This window comes from Aegilops tauschii, chromosome 5 (genome assembly GCF_002575655.3).
Source record: "Aegilops tauschii subsp. strangulata cultivar AL8/78 chromosome 5, Aet v6.0, whole genome shotgun sequence".
Classification (NCBI taxonomy): domain Eukaryota; kingdom Viridiplantae; phylum Streptophyta; class Magnoliopsida; order Poales; family Poaceae; genus Aegilops; species Aegilops tauschii.
The window spans coordinates 544,108,113-544,128,610 of record NC_053039.3 but is presented as its reverse complement, the minus strand read 5'-3'; the positions used below and the strand labels follow the sequence as shown (position 1 = coordinate 544,128,610).

General features: G+C 48.9%; 2 protein-coding genes across 3 annotated transcripts; one reads left to right on the top strand and one right to left on the bottom strand.

The window, feature by feature from the left end:
* Nucleotides 1-9,237: 9,237 nt before the first annotated feature.
* On the bottom strand, nt 9,238-10,524 carry LOC109765185 (probable F-box protein At2g36090). Its single transcript, XM_020323967.4, has one exon. It carries the CDS (start codon nt 10,413-10,415, stop codon nt 9,468-9,470), a length of 948 nt encoding a protein of 315 aa, XP_020179556.1. The 5' UTR covers nt 10,416-10,524; the 3' UTR covers nt 9,238-9,467.
* A 1,950-nt stretch (nt 10,525-12,474) lies between these two features.
* On the top strand, nt 12,475-19,336 carry LOC109765184 (probable disease resistance protein At1g61300). Of its 2 annotated transcripts, XM_073498385.1 has the most exons (8): nt 12,519-12,931; nt 13,694-13,882; nt 13,959-14,214; nt 14,403-14,625; nt 14,724-14,862; nt 16,360-16,563; nt 16,646-18,414; nt 18,767-19,336. In XM_073498385.1, exons 4-8 carry the CDS (start codon nt 14,537-14,539, stop codon nt 18,819-18,821), a joined length of 2,256 nt encoding a protein of 751 aa, XP_073354486.1. In that variant the 5' UTR covers nt 12,519-12,931; nt 13,694-13,882; nt 13,959-14,214; nt 14,403-14,536; the 3' UTR covers nt 18,822-19,336. The 2 variants fall into 2 exon arrangements, with proteins under 2 accessions (XP_073354485.1, XP_073354486.1); XM_073498384.1 differs by having other exon boundaries at nt 12,475-12,931; nt 16,646-19,336.
* The last annotated feature ends 1,162 nt before the right edge of the window (nt 19,337-20,498 follow it).

The window sequence follows — 20,498 nt, the reverse complement described above, 5'->3', positions numbered from 1 at the left end:
AACAAGCAACAACAGCTTCGAGCTGATCAAGATTTGCTAGCAGACAGATGGACCGAAGTCCTTGCGGCCGAGGAATCCGAACTCGAACGCCCAACCAAGAGTTATCCAAAGCGCAGGTTGCTACCTCAACTAGAGGAGGAAGCATTGAAACCTACATCACCAGCGTATGATGCGGCTGATCGGCCACCTCGTGGCCGAGACAGAGAGGCATTTCAGCCTGAAGTCCAGCCCGCGCCCCGCCGCCAATCAAACAAAAATACCAAGGCCCGGGGCAACATGCAGGACCTGCGAGACGTATTGGAAAACAAGGCAAAACATGCAAGATCGATCTACGGATCACGGGGGCGTGCACCAACGCGGGACGATGACCGTCACGCCGGATATACCAAAAGCAAATCCGGTCGGGCCGAATACAGCAGACAAGACTCGTATGAACTGCGTCGTGATATAGCCCGGCACAGAGGCGCCGCACACCCCCATGCTTCACTGATGAAGTAATGGATCACGAATTCCCAGAGGGTTTTAAACCCGTAAACATTGAATCATACGATGGTACTACAGACCCCGCGGTATGGATAGAAGACTTCTTCCTCCACATTCACATGGCCCGCAGGGATGACCTACATGCCATCAAGTATCTCCCGCTAAAACTCAAAGGGCCGGCTCGGCATTGGCTCAATAGCTTGCCGGCAAACTCCATCGGAAGTTGGGAGAGCCTGGCAGAGGCATTCCTGGACAATTTCTAGGGCACTTATGTGCGGCCGCCGGACGCTGACGATTTAAGTCATATAACTCAGCAGCCAAGGGAATCGGTCAGGAAATTCTGGACCCAGTTCCTAACCAAGAAGAACCAAATAGTCGACTGTTCGGATGCAGAGGCCTTAGCGGCATTTAAGCATAATATCCGTGACGAATGGCTCGCCCGGCACCTCGGCCAAGAGAAGCCAAAATCCATGGCAGCCCTCACGACACTTATGACCCGCTTTTGTGCGGGCGTAGATAGCTGGTTGGCTCGTAGTACCAATACAGCAAGCAAACCTGGCATATCAGAAGCCAGGGATAGCAACGGCAAACCATGACGCAACAAACACAAGCGCCGCAAATATGGTGAAAACGCCGAAATTACGACAGTTAATGCCGGGTTCAGGGGCTCAAAGTCGGGTCAGCGGAAAGGGCCACCCAAAAATAAAAATCCGGGTCCATCCAGTCTGGACCGCATACTCGATCGCCAATGCCAAATTCATGGCACCCCAGAAACGCCAGCCACCCATACCAACAGAGAATGCTGGGTCTTCAAACAAGCCGGCATGACAGGCGCCAAAGACGAAGGGGGGTCTCAAAGCGACGAAGAGCCCAGACCACCGAACACAGGAGGGCAAAAGAAATTTCCCCCGCATATTCAATCGGTGAATGTGGTAAATACCACCCAAATTACCAACTCGGACCGGATATGCATCCTTAGGGATGGCGACTCAACGGAACTAGTCGTCCCACAATATAAACTAGGGCCGGTCACCTTCAACCGCATGGATCGTCCGGTTAACGCCAATCAGGGCAATCCAGCCGCACTAGTCCTCGACCCAATAATAGACGGGTTCCACCTCACACGAGTCCTTATGGACGGCGGTAGCAGTCTAAATCTGCTTTACCAGGACACAGTGCGCAAGATGGGCATCGATCATTCGACGATCAAACCCACTAAAGCCACTTTCAGAGGCATTATACCAGTGATTATCAAGCACTGCTCGGACGGACCGCGTTCGCTCGATTCAACGCGGTGCCACATTATGCCCACCGTAAGCTCAAGATGCCCGGTCCATGCAGCGTCATCACGGTTAATGGCAAGGCCGAACCTTCCCTCGGCACCAACAAATACACCACTGCCTTAGCAGCAGAAACAACGAGCAGCACCTTGCAGCCGAACCTTGAGCCGACGTCCAGGCTTTCAGACACCGTCAAGGGACTCCGAACTACTTCGCGAAAGGATAGTCTGGCCCATCCAGGGCTCAACTAAACACTCCGGCGAAGGCCAGGACAGGCCGAACTCAGCGGCTCAACCGCCCTCCGGCACGTAAATATTTCTTACATTTCCTTCGCAGGTTCACCTTTGCGCCGACCAGGATGGGCTACACGGAGGCAGCTTGAACGCGTAAGGGAATCCTTAGACATTCCCCGCAGTGACCGTCCGGCTATATTACGGATCCGCACTCGGCCTCTTCCCCCTGGTCTCAGCACGTTCCGAAATCATATTCCTTTTTTTATCACATTACTTGTACCCATACGCATAGATGTACTATTCAAATACAACATGTGGATTTCTATGACGTTTACCTGCTATTATTTCTTATTGAAATCATTTTGTCAAGTGGCATCCGTACACAGCGATATGCCTTAAAATATGCCAGGGGCTTCGTTTTACCCATAACACGGCAATAAAGTCCGAACACCTTCATGCAAGCTCGGCACCCCGAACCTATAGCATTATATGCATCAGCTCCGAATCATGTCTTGGGTCAATAGTTGGGTTTGCCCGGCTCCCATGTTTTGGTACCTTACGTTCCGCTATATCGGCTAAGGTAGCACTGGGAGAACTACTGCGATTGTGTCCCGGTTCTTCCGGACGAGCACCTCGGTAGAGAAAGCCGAAAACTGATTGTCATGATACGTCGAGAGCTGGTCAGCTGTTCGAGAGGTCACAAAATCATTAAGGATTTCTCCCGCATAATGCCATAACCAATGCAGCGTGCGATGGATCGGTTCTTTCTCCGATCAGGTGCTTATAGAGCCCCTAGTACGGTCTTCCGAACACCAGGGGCTGCGCCTACCATACTAAAGCTCCTATGGCTAAGTGAGAGTGATAAAGCCCTATAGTCCGATTGCCTGGTTCGTTGTGCTGAGCACCTCCTTCGAAGGACCCAAAAATGGGATAAAGAGTGCTCAGGTTTATCCCGAGCACCCCCGTACTTCTTGCGTGGGGGCAGAAGCCGACGACTGGCCAACTCTCAGGTTTAACATGTAAAACGGCCGCATAGGAGGGTAAACTTTTATATAACAGGCGACAAATAAACGACCTTGTTCAAACATTACAAAGGACAACATGATTGGCATTCATGGAAATATAATGTCATTGGTGCATAGCTCCGCTGCAAGGTAGGATCCTTTCAGGACACTCTCATAATATAATTCGGGCTTGCGGTGTTCCTTCCCCTCTGGCGGTCCTTCGGTCATCAGCTTTTCGGCATCCATCTTCCCCCAGTGCACCTTTACGCGGGCGAAGGCCATTCGCACACATTCTATGCAGACCGACCGCTTGATGACGTCAAATCGAGGGCAAGCGCTTACGAGCCGCTTAACGAGCCCGAAGTAGCTGCTTGGAATCGGCTCGGCAAGCCATAGCCGGATAACCAAATCTTTCATGGCTAGTTCCGCCGCCTTATGCAGTTCGATCAGCTGTTTCAGCTGATCGGTAAAAGGCACCGGATAATTCGGTGCCAAATACTGCGACCAGAAGAGCTTATCTGCAGTTTTCCTTTCTTCGGCTCGGTGGAATTGGGCGGCATCTGATATGCTGCGAGGTAGCTCGGCAAATACCCCTGAGAAATCCGGATTCAAAATTAGAAACATAAGTTTTCCCCCCAAATACTTACTCCACAGGGAAAAAGCCTTACCAGCCGCGATCTTTCTCGCCTCTTGGATCTCCTGCAGGGTGCTTTGGGTTTCCCCCCGGGCATCACTTGTGGCCTGATGCGCCTTGGTGAGTTCGGATTCCTTCTCTGTTAAACTCTGCTCCAAGGTCTCGCATTTCCTCACGGCCTCTTGCAGCTCCTGCTCAGCTTTAATAACCCTGGCCTCGTGCTTCTCACGAAGAGCCTGCTCAGTGGCTGCCTTTTTCTCGGCCTCGGCCACAGCCTTCTTAAGGGCTTCGACTTCAGTCACAATCCCTAGCGCAAGCATAAAGCTGAGTTCATACTGAAAATTCATTCGCAATAAACGCGAACAAGACTTGTGCATACCTTGTTTATCCCTCAACTGCATTTTCAATTGGCCAAGTTCTTCTGTGGCCCGCTCCAGACTTTGATTCAGCCCGGAGATCTCCGCAGTATGAGAAGTAGCAGCCGCTACAGACACCTGCTTATAACAGAAGAGAAATAGATGCCATTCAATGAGTCTTCCTGCGAACATAAAATTCGATCCTCTGTCCGGTTCTTTCTTTCACCGAACAGAGTATCAGGGGCTACTATCTACACTATGACACTCTTCGACAACCCATAAAACATACCTCAAAGCCTCTTATAAGGCTGACACAGGCTTCGTTCAGTCCACTCTCAGTTGCCTGAATCTTCTCAATCACCGCACCCATAAGGGCACGGTGTTCATCAACGATGGAGGCGTCTTTCAACGCCACCAACAAAGCATCTGACACTTCTGGATAGACAGAGGTCGCCGATGGAACAGGCACGCCCCCTCCAGCCGAAGGAGGCTGCCTGCTTGATTCTGGAGCCGTATAGGTCTCTGGAATCGTATCCGGCTGGGAGCCGAACTCAAGATCGCCCCCGCCGTCAGCCCCCATGGGAATCTTTTCCCCCACATGTCCGGCCCCTGAGGTTTGACCTCCAGGCGCCGCCCTCACGGTTTTTTCCTTTCCTCCTTGGCCTCCCTCATCCTTCTGGGACGAAGCCTCGGTGTTATGCACCTGTTTGGAGGAAGGGGCCTTTGGGGGCGTCCCGCTCTCCATAGCATTTGAGCTCAGCAAGTCCTCTGATGAGGATTGTTTGGTACGGGACCTCGCCAGACTACAAAAAATATGGCTTAGGTTAAAATACTAAGCCACGATATGTCCGGACGCCTAAAACGTACTCGGATTCTATATACTTACGAGTTCACCAGGGGCTGGGCCCTGGGATCCCATGCCGGGCCGTTGTCGGTGGCGGCAGTGGACTCCTCCGGAAGAGGAGCCTTTCCCCTTTTGGGCAGCTCGGCCTCCAAGTGTGCGGAGGCCGTCCTCTTCTTTCTCCCCCCCCCCCCCCCCCGTAGGGGATTCATCTTCCTCCTCCTCCTCGTCCTCTTCGGAGGCGGAATGGGCATTAGAGCCTTCGAATATTGTGTCCGAAGTGCCGCGGCGACGAAGGCCGCCCCGGGTCTTTTTGGCCTCCTTCTCGGCCGTCTTCTTTGGTACCTTGTAAGGCGCCGGGACCAGCATCTTCGTCAGAAGTGGGATGTCCAATTTTTCGGGCAGCGGGGTTAAACAATGGATCCGCTCCGCCTTCTTCGTCCAGCCCTGGGAGAGTTGTATAAAACGCGTTAAGCGCTTCCCTTGGGTTACGCGGATAAAAAGTTTTGATGACTTACCGAACTTGCAGGGCGGGACAGTTGGTACCCGCGGTCCTCGGTGGAGTCCGGCCATGATTTGCTGGACTTCAAAAGCACCTTCCAAATGTCCTTGTGCGAGGAGCCGAAAAGCTCTCGCAAGGTCTGGTGCCTGGCCGGATCAAATTCCCATAAATTGCAGGTCCGGTGCTGACAAGGCAAGATCCGGCGAACTAACATCACCTGGACCACATTGACAAGTTCAATGTTCTTGTCTCCCATATCCTCAACGCGCGTCTGGAGCACCGACAGTTCGTCGGACGAGGACCAGTCCAGGCCTTTCTTAACCCAGGATGTAAGCCGCAGGGGGACGCCGGATCGAAACTCGGGCAAGGCGGCCCATTCCTTGCCGCGCGACTCAGTGATATAAATCCACTGCTGTTGCCACTCCTTGACAGAATCGTTAAAGGTTCCCGTTGGCCATATGACGTTGGGCATCTTGCTCACCATAGCGCCCCCGCACTCCGCATGCTCGCCGCCCACCACCTTGGGCTTCACATTAAAAATCTTCAGCCATAAACCGAAGTGCGGAGAAAAGCCTCGCACACGACAATGAATGTCGAGATGTTGAGGAAGGAATTAGGGGACATATCGTGAAGATCGATCCCATAATAATACATGATGCCACGAACGAACGGGTGGAGGGGAAACCCTAGCCCGCGGATAAAGTGAGGGAGGAATACAACCCTCTCGTGGGGTTCCGGAGTAGGGACGATCTGTCCCGCCGTCGGGAGACGGTGGCTGATTTTCTTGGCCAGGTACCCGGCCTCCCGAAGCTTTTTGATATCCTTCTCTCGGACGGTAGAGGCCATCCATTTGCCTCTTGCTCCGGATCCGGACATCTTCGGAAGACCTTTTGTGGGCAGAAAAGATGAACGCTTGGGCGCTGGAGCTTGAGCGGAAGGGAATGAATCGGGAAGAGGGCGTGGGTGAAAAGAGTGAATCCTTGTCCCTTTATAAGGGCGGAAGAGGCGATGCGCCTCCCCACTCACCCGGTAAAACCTCTTATTCCCCAAGCGCCGTAATTGATGGTGCGGTTGGGTTACCCACACCCATATTGAGGAGAATCCCGTGATAAGGGGACACGATCTCTGCTTAGACAAGACGTGCCAAGGAAACCGCCTCGCGATATGTGCGGTGGCTGGTTGTGAAAAACGGTTCGAATAATGACCGGGCCGTGGTGTGCTGTCATACTGCAAAATGCGTCAGCAGATTAGATTTGTGGAAACATTATTCTCTCTGCGGTGGTATGTGGAATTTGTTTTGCAGAGCCGGACACTATCCTTGTGTTCAAAATCTTCTATGGAGTATTCGGAGGAAGAACCCGCCTTGCAATGCCGAAGACAATCTGCGCGCCGGACTCATCATCATTGAAGCCTGGTTCGGGGGCTACTGAGGGAGTCCTGGATTAGGGGGTCCTCGGACAGCCGGACTATATCCTTTGGCCGGACTGTTGGACTATGAAGATACAAGATTGAAGACTTCGTCCCGTGTCCGGATAGGACTCTCCTTGGCGTGCAAGGCAAGCTTGGCAATACGGATATGTAGATCTCCTCCCTTGTAACTGACTCTGTGTAACCCTAGCCCCCTCTGGTGTCTATATAAACCGGAGGGCTTAGTCCGTAGGACAACAACAATCATACCATAGGCTAGCTTCTAGGGTTTAGCCTCTACGATCTCGTGGTAGATCAACTCTTGTAATACTCATATCATCAAGATCAATCAAGCAGGCAGTAGGGTATTACCTCCATCGAGAGGGCCCGAACCTGGGTAAACATCGTGTCCCCCGCCTCCTGTTACCATCCGCCTTAGACGCACAGTTTGGGACCCCCTACCCGTGATCCGCCAGTTTTGACACCGACAATGACGACGGAGACAGACATCCGGCGGCTCCGCCGAAAGAACGCGGAGGTTCTCGGGCTTGCCATCGAGTAGTCCGAGCGCGAGGCCAAGGAGAAGGCGACTCGGCTAGAGAAGCTCAAGCGCCAGCAGGACCGGGCCGTCCAGCGCCTCAATGGCCTCATCACCATCTCTTCCTCCTCCTCCTCCGACAACGACGGCTCCTCGTCCAACGAATCAAACGATTCTCCACCAGCCGCCGACGGCTACAACTGCGCGGGTGACTAGAAGGGGAAAGGGCCGTCCTGGAAGTGGTGAAGATTCACCTTCTTCAATTTAATTTCAAGTTTTAGTATAGTTATTTAAAGTTGTCAGTCGTTTATGTGAACTTTGCTGGTCCTTTGAACATCCGGTCGTCATCTTTTGACCAACGTATTGTGCTTGCCTATGTCTATTTCTATGTTTGTTTGATCTACATAGTTTGGTCGATGTTGCATGGTTTAGTATGGATATAGAGGATTGGATATAAGATATACGGATGTGGACGACACAATTTGAAGAGTGTCCAGTTAGTGCGTGTGAACGCCCCTGGACGCGTCCGCGAGCATTTGAGGGGCCGAATTTGCCATGTCCGGCTATAGATGCTCTAATTTGAGTTGCCAAAAGTCCACACACGCGCCGGGGCGTATCCATGAATGCATTTTAATTAAAAAAACATGCAAGGACATGATCTACATAACAACTACACTACTTGTGTTCCTAGTCGAAGATGTTGATAAAGTTTGTGCCGGAGTCGCGGGCCTCATGGTCATTGGCGTCCAAGTGCACCTCCGGATCCGCCTCATCCGGACTAAAGATCTCGTCGAGCTCCGTGTTTGCCTGGCGGAGAAAGCGGTGGTTGACCTTTACATCCACCTTCGACTTGATAGAGTCGAGGATGGCCTGCTACTCCGCCACCTCCTCTGCTTGGGCCAGCTCGAACTCCGCCAATGCCTTGAGCATGGTGAAGCCCGCAGCCGGAGGCGCCGGTTCTGCCTCGCCAACGTCCTACTCCTCCTCCGGCTAGTGTCCTTCATGGTCGTGTGCTCCTCCTCGTGCTCCACCCCCTCCTCCTCCTCCTTCTCCTCCTCTGGCTCAGACGAATCCGGAAGCATTTATCTACACTGCCGACCTGCTCAGCACCTGCTACATTCAAAAGGCACCAACTATGGTGTTCAAACTCTACTTCCGCACAACTTTCGACTCGATGTATTTGGTAAAAGTTCAAATCTTCATGTGGTATCTTTGAAGGGGAGTTGTGCTAACCAAAGACAATCTTCTCCGTCGCAATTGGCAAGGAAGTAAGAAGTATAGTTTTCTCATGATGAGACAATCAAACACCTCTTTTTTTCAATACAACTTTGCGCGTTCTGCATGGTCGGTCATCCAAATAGCATCGAATTTGTATTCGCCCACAAGTGTTGCAATATTTTTGGTCATTGGTTGGACGAAATTTTAAATAGGTCAAAACGCTAATTCGGGTGGGAGCATATGCCTTATTATGGGTGCTCTGGCTATGTAGAAATGATTTGGTTTTCGAGCGAAAAAACACCCCTCCTTTGCATGTTATTTTTCGATGTACGCACTCGCTTCGTACATGGTTTACGCTACACCGAACAGAGTATCAACCATTGTTTAAGGCGGTGTGTATGCGGTTGAAGTGGGTGGCTAGGGAGGTCTTTACCCAGCATGGGTGGCAGAATGTCGGTCTATCGATCCTACTGTTGTTGATATGTTGTCTTTTTCCGTTCTTTCAGCTTGTTTTTGTTTGACTGTGTGTATCTTAGTTATGCAGAGTTTGGATATTACTCAGCATGCTTTGTATTCGCTTGATGTTACATTTTAAGTCAATAAAATGCCCTTTATAAGAAAAATGGTACTAGCAGTAGTACTCAGTTTCAGAATTTAAGCTAGTATTGACATAGTGGTATTTTCACCATGCTTTGAGACCTGGCATAATAACTGTACTTTGAGAAGGATGCCTTTCCCCCGGTGGCTATTTTTACAGACTTTTTCAGAAGACCACCATGGTTAAATTGTGAGCACCGTGCGACCTTCAACTCCCTGAGTTTCGGGACCAACAGCACAGAAAAATAGGATTGTTCGCTTCACTATCAGTATTCAGTAGTCAAATCTCTGCACTTTTTTTGATCGTCTGTTCTAGTGGGAAAACTGTTGTACATGTTTCACGGGGTAGAGATATCCCGGATGGACCCCTGACTCTAGCGTAGGACGACGGAGGCGAGGAAGCTGAGCACGGCGACGGCGCTGACGGCGGAGCAGCACAGGTCGACGAGCACCTCCCGCCTGGCCTTGGACTCCTTCCGCCCCCTCTTGCTCCTCACGAACTCCTCGTACCTCCTCTTGGCCTCTTCTCTCTCCTTCTCCCCTGCTCTCTTCCTCGGCCCTTCCATCGCGGCCACGAGAAGCCGCAGGCTGCCTTCGCCGCTCACCGCCGCGCCGTCCGCGTCCTCGACGGTCAGGCTCACCTCCCTAATAAGGTTAAGGCACCCGGCCTCCTCCGAGCAGGTGACCGTGGCCTCGAACTTGCTCCCGCCGAGCACCACCGCGTACCGCACCAGCGTCTCGCCCGTGTACCAGTGCCTGTCCACGGCCACCGCCCGCCGGCTCGACACGTTCACCGCCCGGCCGCTCCGGGGATCGACTACGATCCAGCTCAGCTCCAGCTCCGACGGAGAGAACGGGGCCGCCCGCAGCGGCACCGGGTTCTTGCACTCGACGGCGTCCACGCGGAAGGGCGATGTCAGGAACCACGAGGACGACGTGGAGGTCTCCATGACCCGAGAGAAGAGCGGCCGGGGCGTGCCATTCTGGTAGATGTCCACGGCGGAGATCAGCTCGCCGGGGAGACACTGATCGGCTGCCGTGGCATCCGTGGAGGTGGAAGTGGACGGGAAGGGGAAGGCGTCGGCGAAGAGCCGCTGCGGTGAGACGGCCGCAGAGCCAAGGACGCTGTGTTCCAGCAAGGTCTCCAGGCCCAGCGACGGCCACTGTGCGAGGCAGAGCGCGCGCCACGTCGCCGGGTCCGCCGCGAGGGTGCGGAGGCCTGCCGTAGCACAGCTCGCGGCGGCCAGGGACGGGCCGTCCAGGCGGCGCAGCGCGTAGGCCAGCACGTCGGCAGGCAAGTCCTCCACGGTGGTCGTCCGCATTTTCCCGTCGGTGGACTCTGCTCTTACTACCGGCCGGTGTAGCTTGCACTGTAACCACGAGCGAGAGCGGCCGGAGGTGGATCGAACAACACTCTCCAAAGTCCAGACACCGAGCGGGAACGCGGTGGATAGCAATGCGAGCGAGAGCTGTTTTATAGGCGTGAAGATGTGTTTATTTGGCGCCGTATCCGTCTGCTGATGCCTTGTCGTGTCTTCCCTCCCTGTTAGGCCATGGCGAAAACGACACCATGGCAGGCCGGGCACGCCCGGCCAAACGGAAGGACACGATGACAGGCCGCCGGGCACGATTCGGCCGAAGGGGGGACGTACCTTGCTGCATGGATTGATTCCAAATGGAAAGAACCGGTTGAAGCAGTTGCGTTCCTGCTCTGATTCCGACTAAAATACTGCTCCATCTTCTACTACGTCTGCCTGCCACATTGACCTGCAAACTCCGTGTCAACGTCGAATGAGCTATACAGCAGCTCACGCCGGAGCAGGCTCTGCAATCAGATTGGCTTTGCGGCCCGTAAACTATAGGTTAGGTTTTGTGGTTCGGGTGAGATGGATGGAGACATTGCTTACCCGCATGTTTATGGTCCCTGAAGCTTTGGCCGGCCTCCATTCACATCACATTACTTCTTTTTCTTAAACGGAGCCAAAAGCTTTATCTCATCTACTAATTAAGAAGGGAGAACCGTGCTCACATCCATTTTAAAACAAATTTGTATAAACATGACGAAATTCACTAAATTCCAGTCATAATTTACATAATAAAACAAACAATATTTTGTCTGTTTAACTAAAAATTTAAAGAGAAAATATAGGAGGCTAACTTGTAGTGGACGCTGACCTCCCGCACCACTGTCACCGTCTAGTGTCGTCATCGTCGGAGTAGTCCTTCCAGCGGTGGAAGGGCGCGGGGCGCAACAGCCTTGCCTGGCACTCGCGGAGGAGCCGCTACACTTCCTCCTACACCGTGCGGAGGGCTGTCGCGGCCAATGCCGACCCTGGCCGTGCTGCCCTGAAGGCGGCCTTACCCCTGCTGACAGCGAAGGTGTCGCGTAGCGACCACTACTCGCCAATTTTGGCAAGCTCCCCGTCGAGGCAGCAGCGGAGCTGCGCGACCTTTTTCCGCGGTGGTGACAGACCAGTTGCAGGCCCAGGCCTCTATCAGGTCGGGTCGTAGCGGACCCAGGTTGGCGCCCGATCCGACTTTGTGAAAATAGAGTGTTGCGCCGCTCTTACCGCGCCGCCTGCCTCGCCATCCTGTCCTCGGCTGGCACGATGGCCTACGACGACGACGAGTCACCATTGCGGCCACCGAGGTAGTAGAGGATGCGCCTGCGTGCCTTCGCGTTCGCCGGCGGTAACTCCTCTTTGAGGAACTTGTCACGCCAGTTGCGCCGTGGCGTCAACGTTGGCCCGTCGATCCGGGCGTAATGGCTATGCGGCGGTAGTGGTTGTGCGGCGGTGAGGCGGCGATGTCTCTGAGTAGGAATAATGTCTCTCACGTTCTAACCCGTCCCGACGTGTCTCCGTCGTCGGGCATGTGGAGGTGTGTCACCGTTGGATCTCGCGGGATTCGGTCGGTGCTGGTCTTTGGTGGATCTGTTTCGATTCGGTCGTCGTTCGTCTTTGTTTGAGTGTTTCCAGGTTTGATCCTTCTGATCTACGACTTTCTTCATCGGCGATTGTTGTTGCTCTAGTGCGCTAGTCCTATTGGGCCTTAGCACAACGACTTCCCGAATGTCTACTACAACAAGGTTTGCCCGACTCCGGTGAGGGAGGGGCGATGATGGTGGCGTGCCTTCGGCTCACTCCAGTGCTTGTAGTCGTCGCCAGGTGGTCCAAAGACATGATTGTAATTTTTATTAGCTCTCTTGTTCTTTGTACTGCTATGATTGAAGATGATTAGATGAAAGTTTCTCAAAAATAAATAAATTCATACAGTTTTTTTTATGGACGGTACAAATCCATACAGATCGTGTGGCCCGGTGAGCCAGCATCGATGGGGAAGACCGGGCCAACCTCAACCTCAGCATCGCCCGGGTGGGCCAACCGTAGGGTCACAAAAAAGAAGGCCATCGCCTAGTCTCTGGTACCCCGCCCGAAAGGGAGCGTGCATCCGCTGCAGCCACAAAAGCCGGTGGCCTTCATTGGATCGCTCATCATTCCTACGGACGTGCGTGCCTCCTTGCCTACTGCAACTTGTTGTGAAACTTCTCCGGCTTGACTTCCTGGCGCTCTATCGCCGATTGTTCTCCGTTGCTTATCACGCCTGCCGCCGCGTGATAGGCTTTTTTCCTCTTCCAGCACCGTCCGCAACTTCAGATCTTGGTTTAGTTTTACTTCTGTGATTCTGGAAAGGGGGCAGAGATCAAGCGCGTCTGATCTTTCTTGAAGCCAGTTCTTCTTGCCTTTGTTCTGAAAAGGGGACCGAGCTCGTTTGTGATATAGTATACTACGTAACTGATATTTCTTGAAGCGATTTCTGGAAAGACAGGAGATTCACAGTAAGTAATTCTGATCTTACAATCTTTTCTTAGCCGTGGTTACCGTTATCTTCTGTTAGTTCTATATGTATGTATATAAATTTTTGGGAGTAACTAGTCCGACTAGACGTGGTTAATCGGACCAAATCGCCACAACAAAACTCAAAACGGAGGATGTGCAGGATAGGCTGAGAGGAGAGGGGGAGGCTTGGTGATCCTAGTCGGAGGCTAATCGCGTTCTAGCCAACGAATCGCGTGAGTCGAGTCGCTGTAAGGCTGTAGCTAGCCGCCTAGCCCTGATGTTCATCGACTCAAAAATTTAGCCAAGGTTCTCCCGGTTATTACCACACGTACTTGTTTTTTTTTTTTCCTTTCAGAAGATATCATCGTCTGACTTACAAATGCTCTTCTTGCATGATCGGTAGCTGCTTCTTAGGTGTGTTTGGGTTCCTTTTGGGCATTCATCCAAATGCATGCCTGTTGCATCATCGCAACTCTATGTTTTTTGTTTATTTGCTTCAGACTTATTGCAGTTTTACCTATGCCGTCAAGCACGTGTTGAGTTTTGTGGAGCGGTTGAGCAGATACGTGCATGCTTGCTCTGTTTCATAACATTTTCCTGTTCTTTTAGATTCGTTGTTTTACAATGTTTGCCCTCTTGGGTCTGAGGGAACAAGAATGTAGTTATTGCAGAAGAATTTCTCTGTTCTGTAGCTGTGTCTTTCATGATTACTCGAGTGCCTGAGAAGCTGAGTCTTGTGACGTGCTTGCTCTTGTTTCAAGGGTACTGCTAGCCGTGCGTTATTGCTAATGGGTCGTCGAGCTAGTGCTGCACGAAGTGAACTCGAGCATATGCTATCTCATGAAAACGATCGGCCAAAGGCCTTGCCATTATCACTTTTGGAAGACATCACAGATGGTTTCTCCGAGAACCATCAAATTGGCAGCGGTGGGTTTGCGGTGGTTTATAAGGTAAGGCAACCCACAACTGTGTTCGGTTGATCCAAGAACTCACTTCGATGCTGACAAAGCATCTTGCAACTTGTAGGGAATGCTTGAGAATGGGACCGTTGCTGTGAAGAAGCTGTCTGAAAGGCTTGATATTCCTGATAATAAAGTTGATGAAGAGATTCATTGTTTAATGATGGTGAAGCACAAAAATATAGTACGGTTTTTGGGATATTGTGCTAACATACAAGGAGAAATGGTAGGTCACAACGGAGATTTTATCATGGCAGATGTGTGACAAAGGTTGCTCTGCTTTGAGTATGTACCTAAAGGAAGTCTTGATGAGTATATCAAAGGTATGATCATGTGACGTGCAACTTTTGTTTCCATTTTAAAAAAATATAATAAATATTATTTTGTTCAAGCAGCCCACACATGCCGTGACACTTGTGGTGTCGTATTCTATCTAGCATTTCCAAATTAAGCACTTAATATATAACAAACACTAAACCATATTTTCTTGGATTCTCTCTTTCTTTAATAGATGCATCTTGTGGACTTGACTGGATAAAGAGCTATCAGATAATAACGGGAATATGTGAGGGTTTACATTACCTTCATTTGAATCATATTGTTCACTTAGATCTGAAGCCCGCAAATATTTTGCTGGATGACAACATGACACCGAAAATTACCGACTTTGGTCTGTCAAGGTACTTTAATGAAAATCAAAGTCGGGCTATTACCAAAAATATGTCTGGAACGCTGTAAGTTGGCAAAGCCTCTTGAATCATTCTTTTTGTTCTTAGGACTAAATTGCATTATTTTTCCATTTCCCATTCGATGACTACAAATTTTTGTGCAGGGGTTATATGGCACCAGAGTTCCATAGCGGAGACATATACACAATCACATACAAGTCAGATATTTACAGTCTTGGTGTCGTAATTATAGAGATGCTGACAGGAAAAAAGTGGTATCCAGCATATCCTGATGTTGATGATGTAAGAATAACTTGAAAATAAAGGCTAGACCTCCCTCAAGAAAAGGATAAACGCTAGATTTGAAAATAGCCATATTTCTCTTTTACTTTGAACTTCTTTGAGAGATTACATGGTATCATTCTTCAAAGCAGACGTAGTAAAGTATCTCTAGGAAGATAGCCTTTATTTCTATTTGTTTCAGCAGAACATGGAAATGCAATTTATATGGTGCTAGATCCTTCTAGGATCCACGAAGGCATATCTAAATTCCATTAATGTTGGCTCTTCTTGTCTGCATAGTGAGAGTAATAGACATGTCAATGAGTAACGATATATCTGATAGTTGACACAGTATCCACAAGAAGTAAGATAAGTGATAAAATTATATTGGAGAGCATGTTAAGCTCTGAAATATGGATTACCGAATGATAGAAAAATTGGAGGTAATAGGATGATTTGTGAACCTAGTTAGATAGAACCATTGCATGTGAGTTCTACATATCTATTATTAAGAGGTGCAATATTGTATTTGTACCTTTTTTTGTTGCTACACGTTTGGATGGTCTATAAGCAGTTATAGGTACAATCATTTATTTTGGAGTAATGTTTTCCTGCCCAAGCTTGAATTGATGTTGTCAGTGAAGCAATGTTCTTTGTTTGTTTGTGTATTGGTTTGTGAGTACAAGGTAGAATTCTTTTACTGGCAGTTCATAGTTTCTTCTATGTGATTTTATAAGATGCAAACAACGAGTTTATAGTTTGAAACCGTCAAATTTATCTTCAAATCAACCATGTGAAACTACAAAGGCAATTAGCCATTGGAATATGGCATGATTTTACTGCTATGAGAACATTTGTATATTTTTAATTAAAAGCAAAGGACACATAAGGTTTTAACCTATGCATCTCATGCAATTTGTTTTCTTCCCAGCCAAGCTATTGAGGTGATTATGAACAACTAAAGAAATTTTGTCCTTCATAAGCTAGATGTGACAATAAGGCATGGTCATAACTAAAAAAATGGTTTAACTTCTAAAGGGGTCATAAAGTCATGATAAAATGACAGTAATTTGTGGGTAGATTTGTTGGGCCTATGGGGTGGAAGTGGTGGTTTAGTAGATGTGATGGGTTGGTTGTGTGGCGGCATGGTGGGTTGTACTCCTAGATGTACAATAGCATCGCATATACATGCCTAGGCATGATGAGCCACTTTAAGCCATAGCAGTGTAGTAGTAACATACTATATTAATTACCCATATTTTACCATTATTTTTGTCTGCTAATAAATGCTGGAATTATAACAATTTATTTTAGTCATAAGTTGGTCAGACATATTATTATTTTGACTAGATAATTTTAAGTTTTACTGAATGGTTGTTGTTACTATTTTAAATATGAAGAAATGAGATGTGCTACTATATGTATGTTTGCAAGTACATATTGAGTCACTGTACCCAGCTATACATTGATCATTCTCTGTATAGATACCTAACACAGTTCAGTTTCTTATCTAAATAGGTACTTCAAAGTTGGAGGAATAAGTTGGGGAAATCACCCGAGGACACACAATTGAAACAGATACGGTTATGCACCGAGCTAGGGATAATGTGCATTGATGGCAACCAAGCAAACAGACCAGATACATCACATATAATCAATAGGCTTGGTGAAACGGGAAATACATGTATTGTAGCTGGTGTGAGTAGTTTAATAATACCACAGGTAACTTCCTTTGAGAATTGTATAGCTGATCTTAATGCCCATTTCGATTATTAATTTACATGTGTGAACTTATGCCTTGAAGGTAGAAAGGACTTTGGAAAATATGGAGGATGCCACTAACAACTTGCTTCTGAATGATGGTACTGAGAAGAATGTTATTCTTGGGTTGGGGGCGGCTAAAAATGCCTGTGCGGTCCAAGAATGTCTCAATGATACTCCTCATGTTATTACAGTCGAATCTGGTCCATCAATGTCTACAGAGGAACTTAACCTTCAAGAGGCCTTGCGGTTCATTAAGGATGATCCTGTGGGAGTGATTGGAATATGGGGTCCAGGTGGAGTAGGGAAAACACACCTTTTGAAAAATATCAAGAACTCGCTGGATGGAGACGTGACCTTTAACTATGTCGTACAAGTGACAGCTTCAAGGGGGTGTTCGGTGGAAAAGATCCAAATTCACATTGCACGCCAACTTGACCTGAACCAAGATGGTAATATGGAATCTCAATCTCGTGTCATCTTTGACTTCCTGAAGAAGAGAAACTTTCTTATATTGCTGGATGATCTCTGGGACCAAATTGATCTGCAAGCAGTTGGCTTGCCATACCCCCTTGGAAGTGTGAACCAAATCAAGAGAAAAGTGGTGCTCACAACAAGATCAAGAAAAATTTGTGGTCAAATGGAGGTGAGAAAAGAGTTTAAAGTAACTTGTCTGCGGGAGGATGAGGCATGGCAGCTATTCAAAGATAAGGTCGGGAACGAAACTCTTTCTTATAGTCCTCACATTGGTACTCTTGCAAGAGAACTTGCGAAGGAAATGAAGGGCTTGCCATTAGCTTTGATAACTATTGGAAGGGCAATGTATGCAAAATTTGACACAATTGAGTGGGAATATGCCATCCAACATATGAAACGGTCATGTTGCGATAACGATGACCCTCTAGATATGGAAAGAGTTGTTTTCAGCCAGGTCAAATTTAGTTTTGATAGTTTACGCAACAACACTCTGAGGAAATGTTTTTTGACTTGTGCACTATGGCCAGAGGATAACAATATTTCCAAAGAAGAGCTCGCTCGATGTTGGATTGGCTTAGGTCTAGTGGATGAGCGAGACATACAAAGTTCCTACACAAAAGCATATAGTCTCATGGGTGACCTTTCAGCAGCATGTTTGTTAGATGGTTGTGGAAAATTGTATGATTCTGTTAAAATGCATGATGTGGTTCGTGACATGGCTTTATGGATCTCTTGTGGCTGTGGTAAAAACAATGGCAAGTGGTTTGCCTATGGAGGAGTTGCCCAAGATGAAAAATTTAGTATCCCTTGGAGCCAAGTTGAGTGTGTCTCATTGGTGAATAACTATTTGTCAGAACTTCCTCCTGTTGGTACCAATCCTCGTCACATGCGGATGTTATGCCTTAGAAATAATCGGTTGAATGAAAGTATGATAGCTAAAGAAGTCAAGAAATTCACTTCACTGACATATTTGGATTTGAGCTTCAACCATCTGAGGGAGATACCTAAAGAATTATGTTCTTTGGCAAACCTGGAACACCTTGATTTGTCCCATAATTATTATATAAAAGAAGTGCCTCGTCACTTTGGAAACCTCATTAAGCTCAAGTTCTTGTACCTTGAAGGGACTATCATACAAAGGTTACCAGAGGGGGTCATATCTAGCCTTCAAGCATTGCAAGTAATAGACTTCAAAATTCAAGTTGGTGATGACCTTTTTCCAAGAATGCTTCAAGAGTTGGGCACCCTATCCCACTTGAAAGCAGTTGGCATCTATGTCCTTTTTTTCCCTCAGTATGAATTATTTCTAAGAGAAAGCAGCAAGCTCGCCATCAGGTATTTAAATCTGCACATACTCACGACGTGTTCACTTGACCCCTCTGCTATTCATGACTTCACACGAGGAACCTTGCATGAACTGGAAATTGAAATGTGCGACATTAAGGAAATTATATTAGGGCACAAGTTGGCAGGACCAACCTGTTGTTTTGGTACTCTCAGTCGGCTCATTTTGACAGCTTTGTCAGACTTGAGAGAGATAACTTGGATGGGAACATCTCCAGCATCTCTTTTTCCAAGGCTTGCCTACTTGATGGTGGGGGGCTGCGGGAAGCTAAATGACCTCTCTTGGGCGATCTATCTGCCTTGCCTCGAACAACTCATAATAGTTGCCTGTGATTTGATGCAGCAAGCATTTACTAGGCACCTTGGTGATGACAAGTTCAGCGAACAAGACAATGTGAAGACGTTTCCCTGCCTCAAATATCTGAACATTTCGAAGTGCAGATCGCTGGTCAGTATTGGAGATCCCAATGTGACATTTCCATCCCTAGAGCGACTGGAGCTTGGATATTCTCGAGAATTGAAGAGTCTTCCTTTCAAGATGGACAGCTTGCCACGAAGATTGCAGCTACTGGAGATTGATGTTAAATCCTGGGAGAGATTGGACCTCGATGGTGTCAAATCTTTCCTGCAACCCAGACTTAAATTGTACTAGAATAAATACCATGAGTGATCCGTCCATTCCATCCTGTACGCTTCTTTCTAGCATGAATACCATGACGGATAGGCAACTGTATTGTTGTAAATCGTCCAGGAGTGTTATCAGCAAGGATGCTTCCTTCAGCTCCCGAGTTGTATTATTCATGCTTCCATTTACACCTTGGCCTGTTCCCTGGTTGGCAGGAGTATAATTGTTACCGACTTGTTCGGAGGTGTAAATCAAGCTACGGTAATACGAGTACATTTTTTATGGTAATTTATATCACTTCTAAGGATAACAAATTTAATTACCATTGTCGCAAAAAAAAATTAGTTAGCAAGCACAATAAATCCTGAAATTTTAGTTCGCAAGCACGGCAAATAACCGAATTTGCCGTGCTTGCTAACTAAATTTGCCATCCTCGGCCAACACAAACTGCCATGAAACATGTTCGCATTTGCCATGCTCCCCAGCAAACGCTTGTTGGTTAAGCCGGTCCATCAAGCTATGTGCTAAATGCGTGTAATTTGTTTTCTAATTCCACAACTTCTGTTTTCACGATTTTTATTGTAAATTTGGATTCGGAGCACATCCTGCTGGTTTCAGGGCTGATGTGAAGGTGAAGTGCTGCTATATATTGACGGGAGCACATGCATCCTTCTGGTTTGCAGCTTTGAGACCTTGTCAATTTGTTGAACAGGTCGGACGGCAGAGTATACGCAGTGCATACTGTGCGGCCTTCAACTGCCTGAATTTTCAGCTCCGACAGTACAAATACGATTGTTTGCTTCAGTGTTATCGTAATGAAAAGAACTGGTGTACATGTCTCGAGTACGGTGCGCTAGGCTCTAGCGTACGAGTCGACGATGGAGGCGAGGAAGCTGAGCACGGCGACGGCGCTGACGGCGGAGCAGCACAGGTCGACGAGCACCTCCCGCCTCGCCTTGGACTCCTTCCGTCCCCTCTTGCTCCCCACGAACTCCTCGTACCTCCTCTTGGCCTCTTCTCTTTCCTTCTCCCCTCCTTTCCTCCTTGGTCCCTCCATCGCGGCCGCGAGGAGCCGCAGGCTGCCTTCGCCGCTCACCGCCGCGCCGTCGGCGTCCTCGACGGCCAGGCTGACCTCCCTAATAAGGTTAAGGCACCCGGCCTCCTCCGAGCAGGTGACCGTGGCCTAGAACTTGCTCCCGCCGAGCACCACCGCGTACCGCACCAGCGTCTCGCCAGTGTACCAGTGCCTGTCCACGGCCACCGCCCGCCGGCTCGACACGTTCACCGCCTGGCCGCTCCGGGGGTCGACCACGGATATGCCTCAAGCGGATGAGTTGTCGCACGATGATGCGAACAAAATAATTCACGACGGAGGTGTTGGCGGAGGTTGCTACAAGGACGTGCAGGTGGATGACTTGGAGTCCACACAGTCGGGCACGTACACCCAATC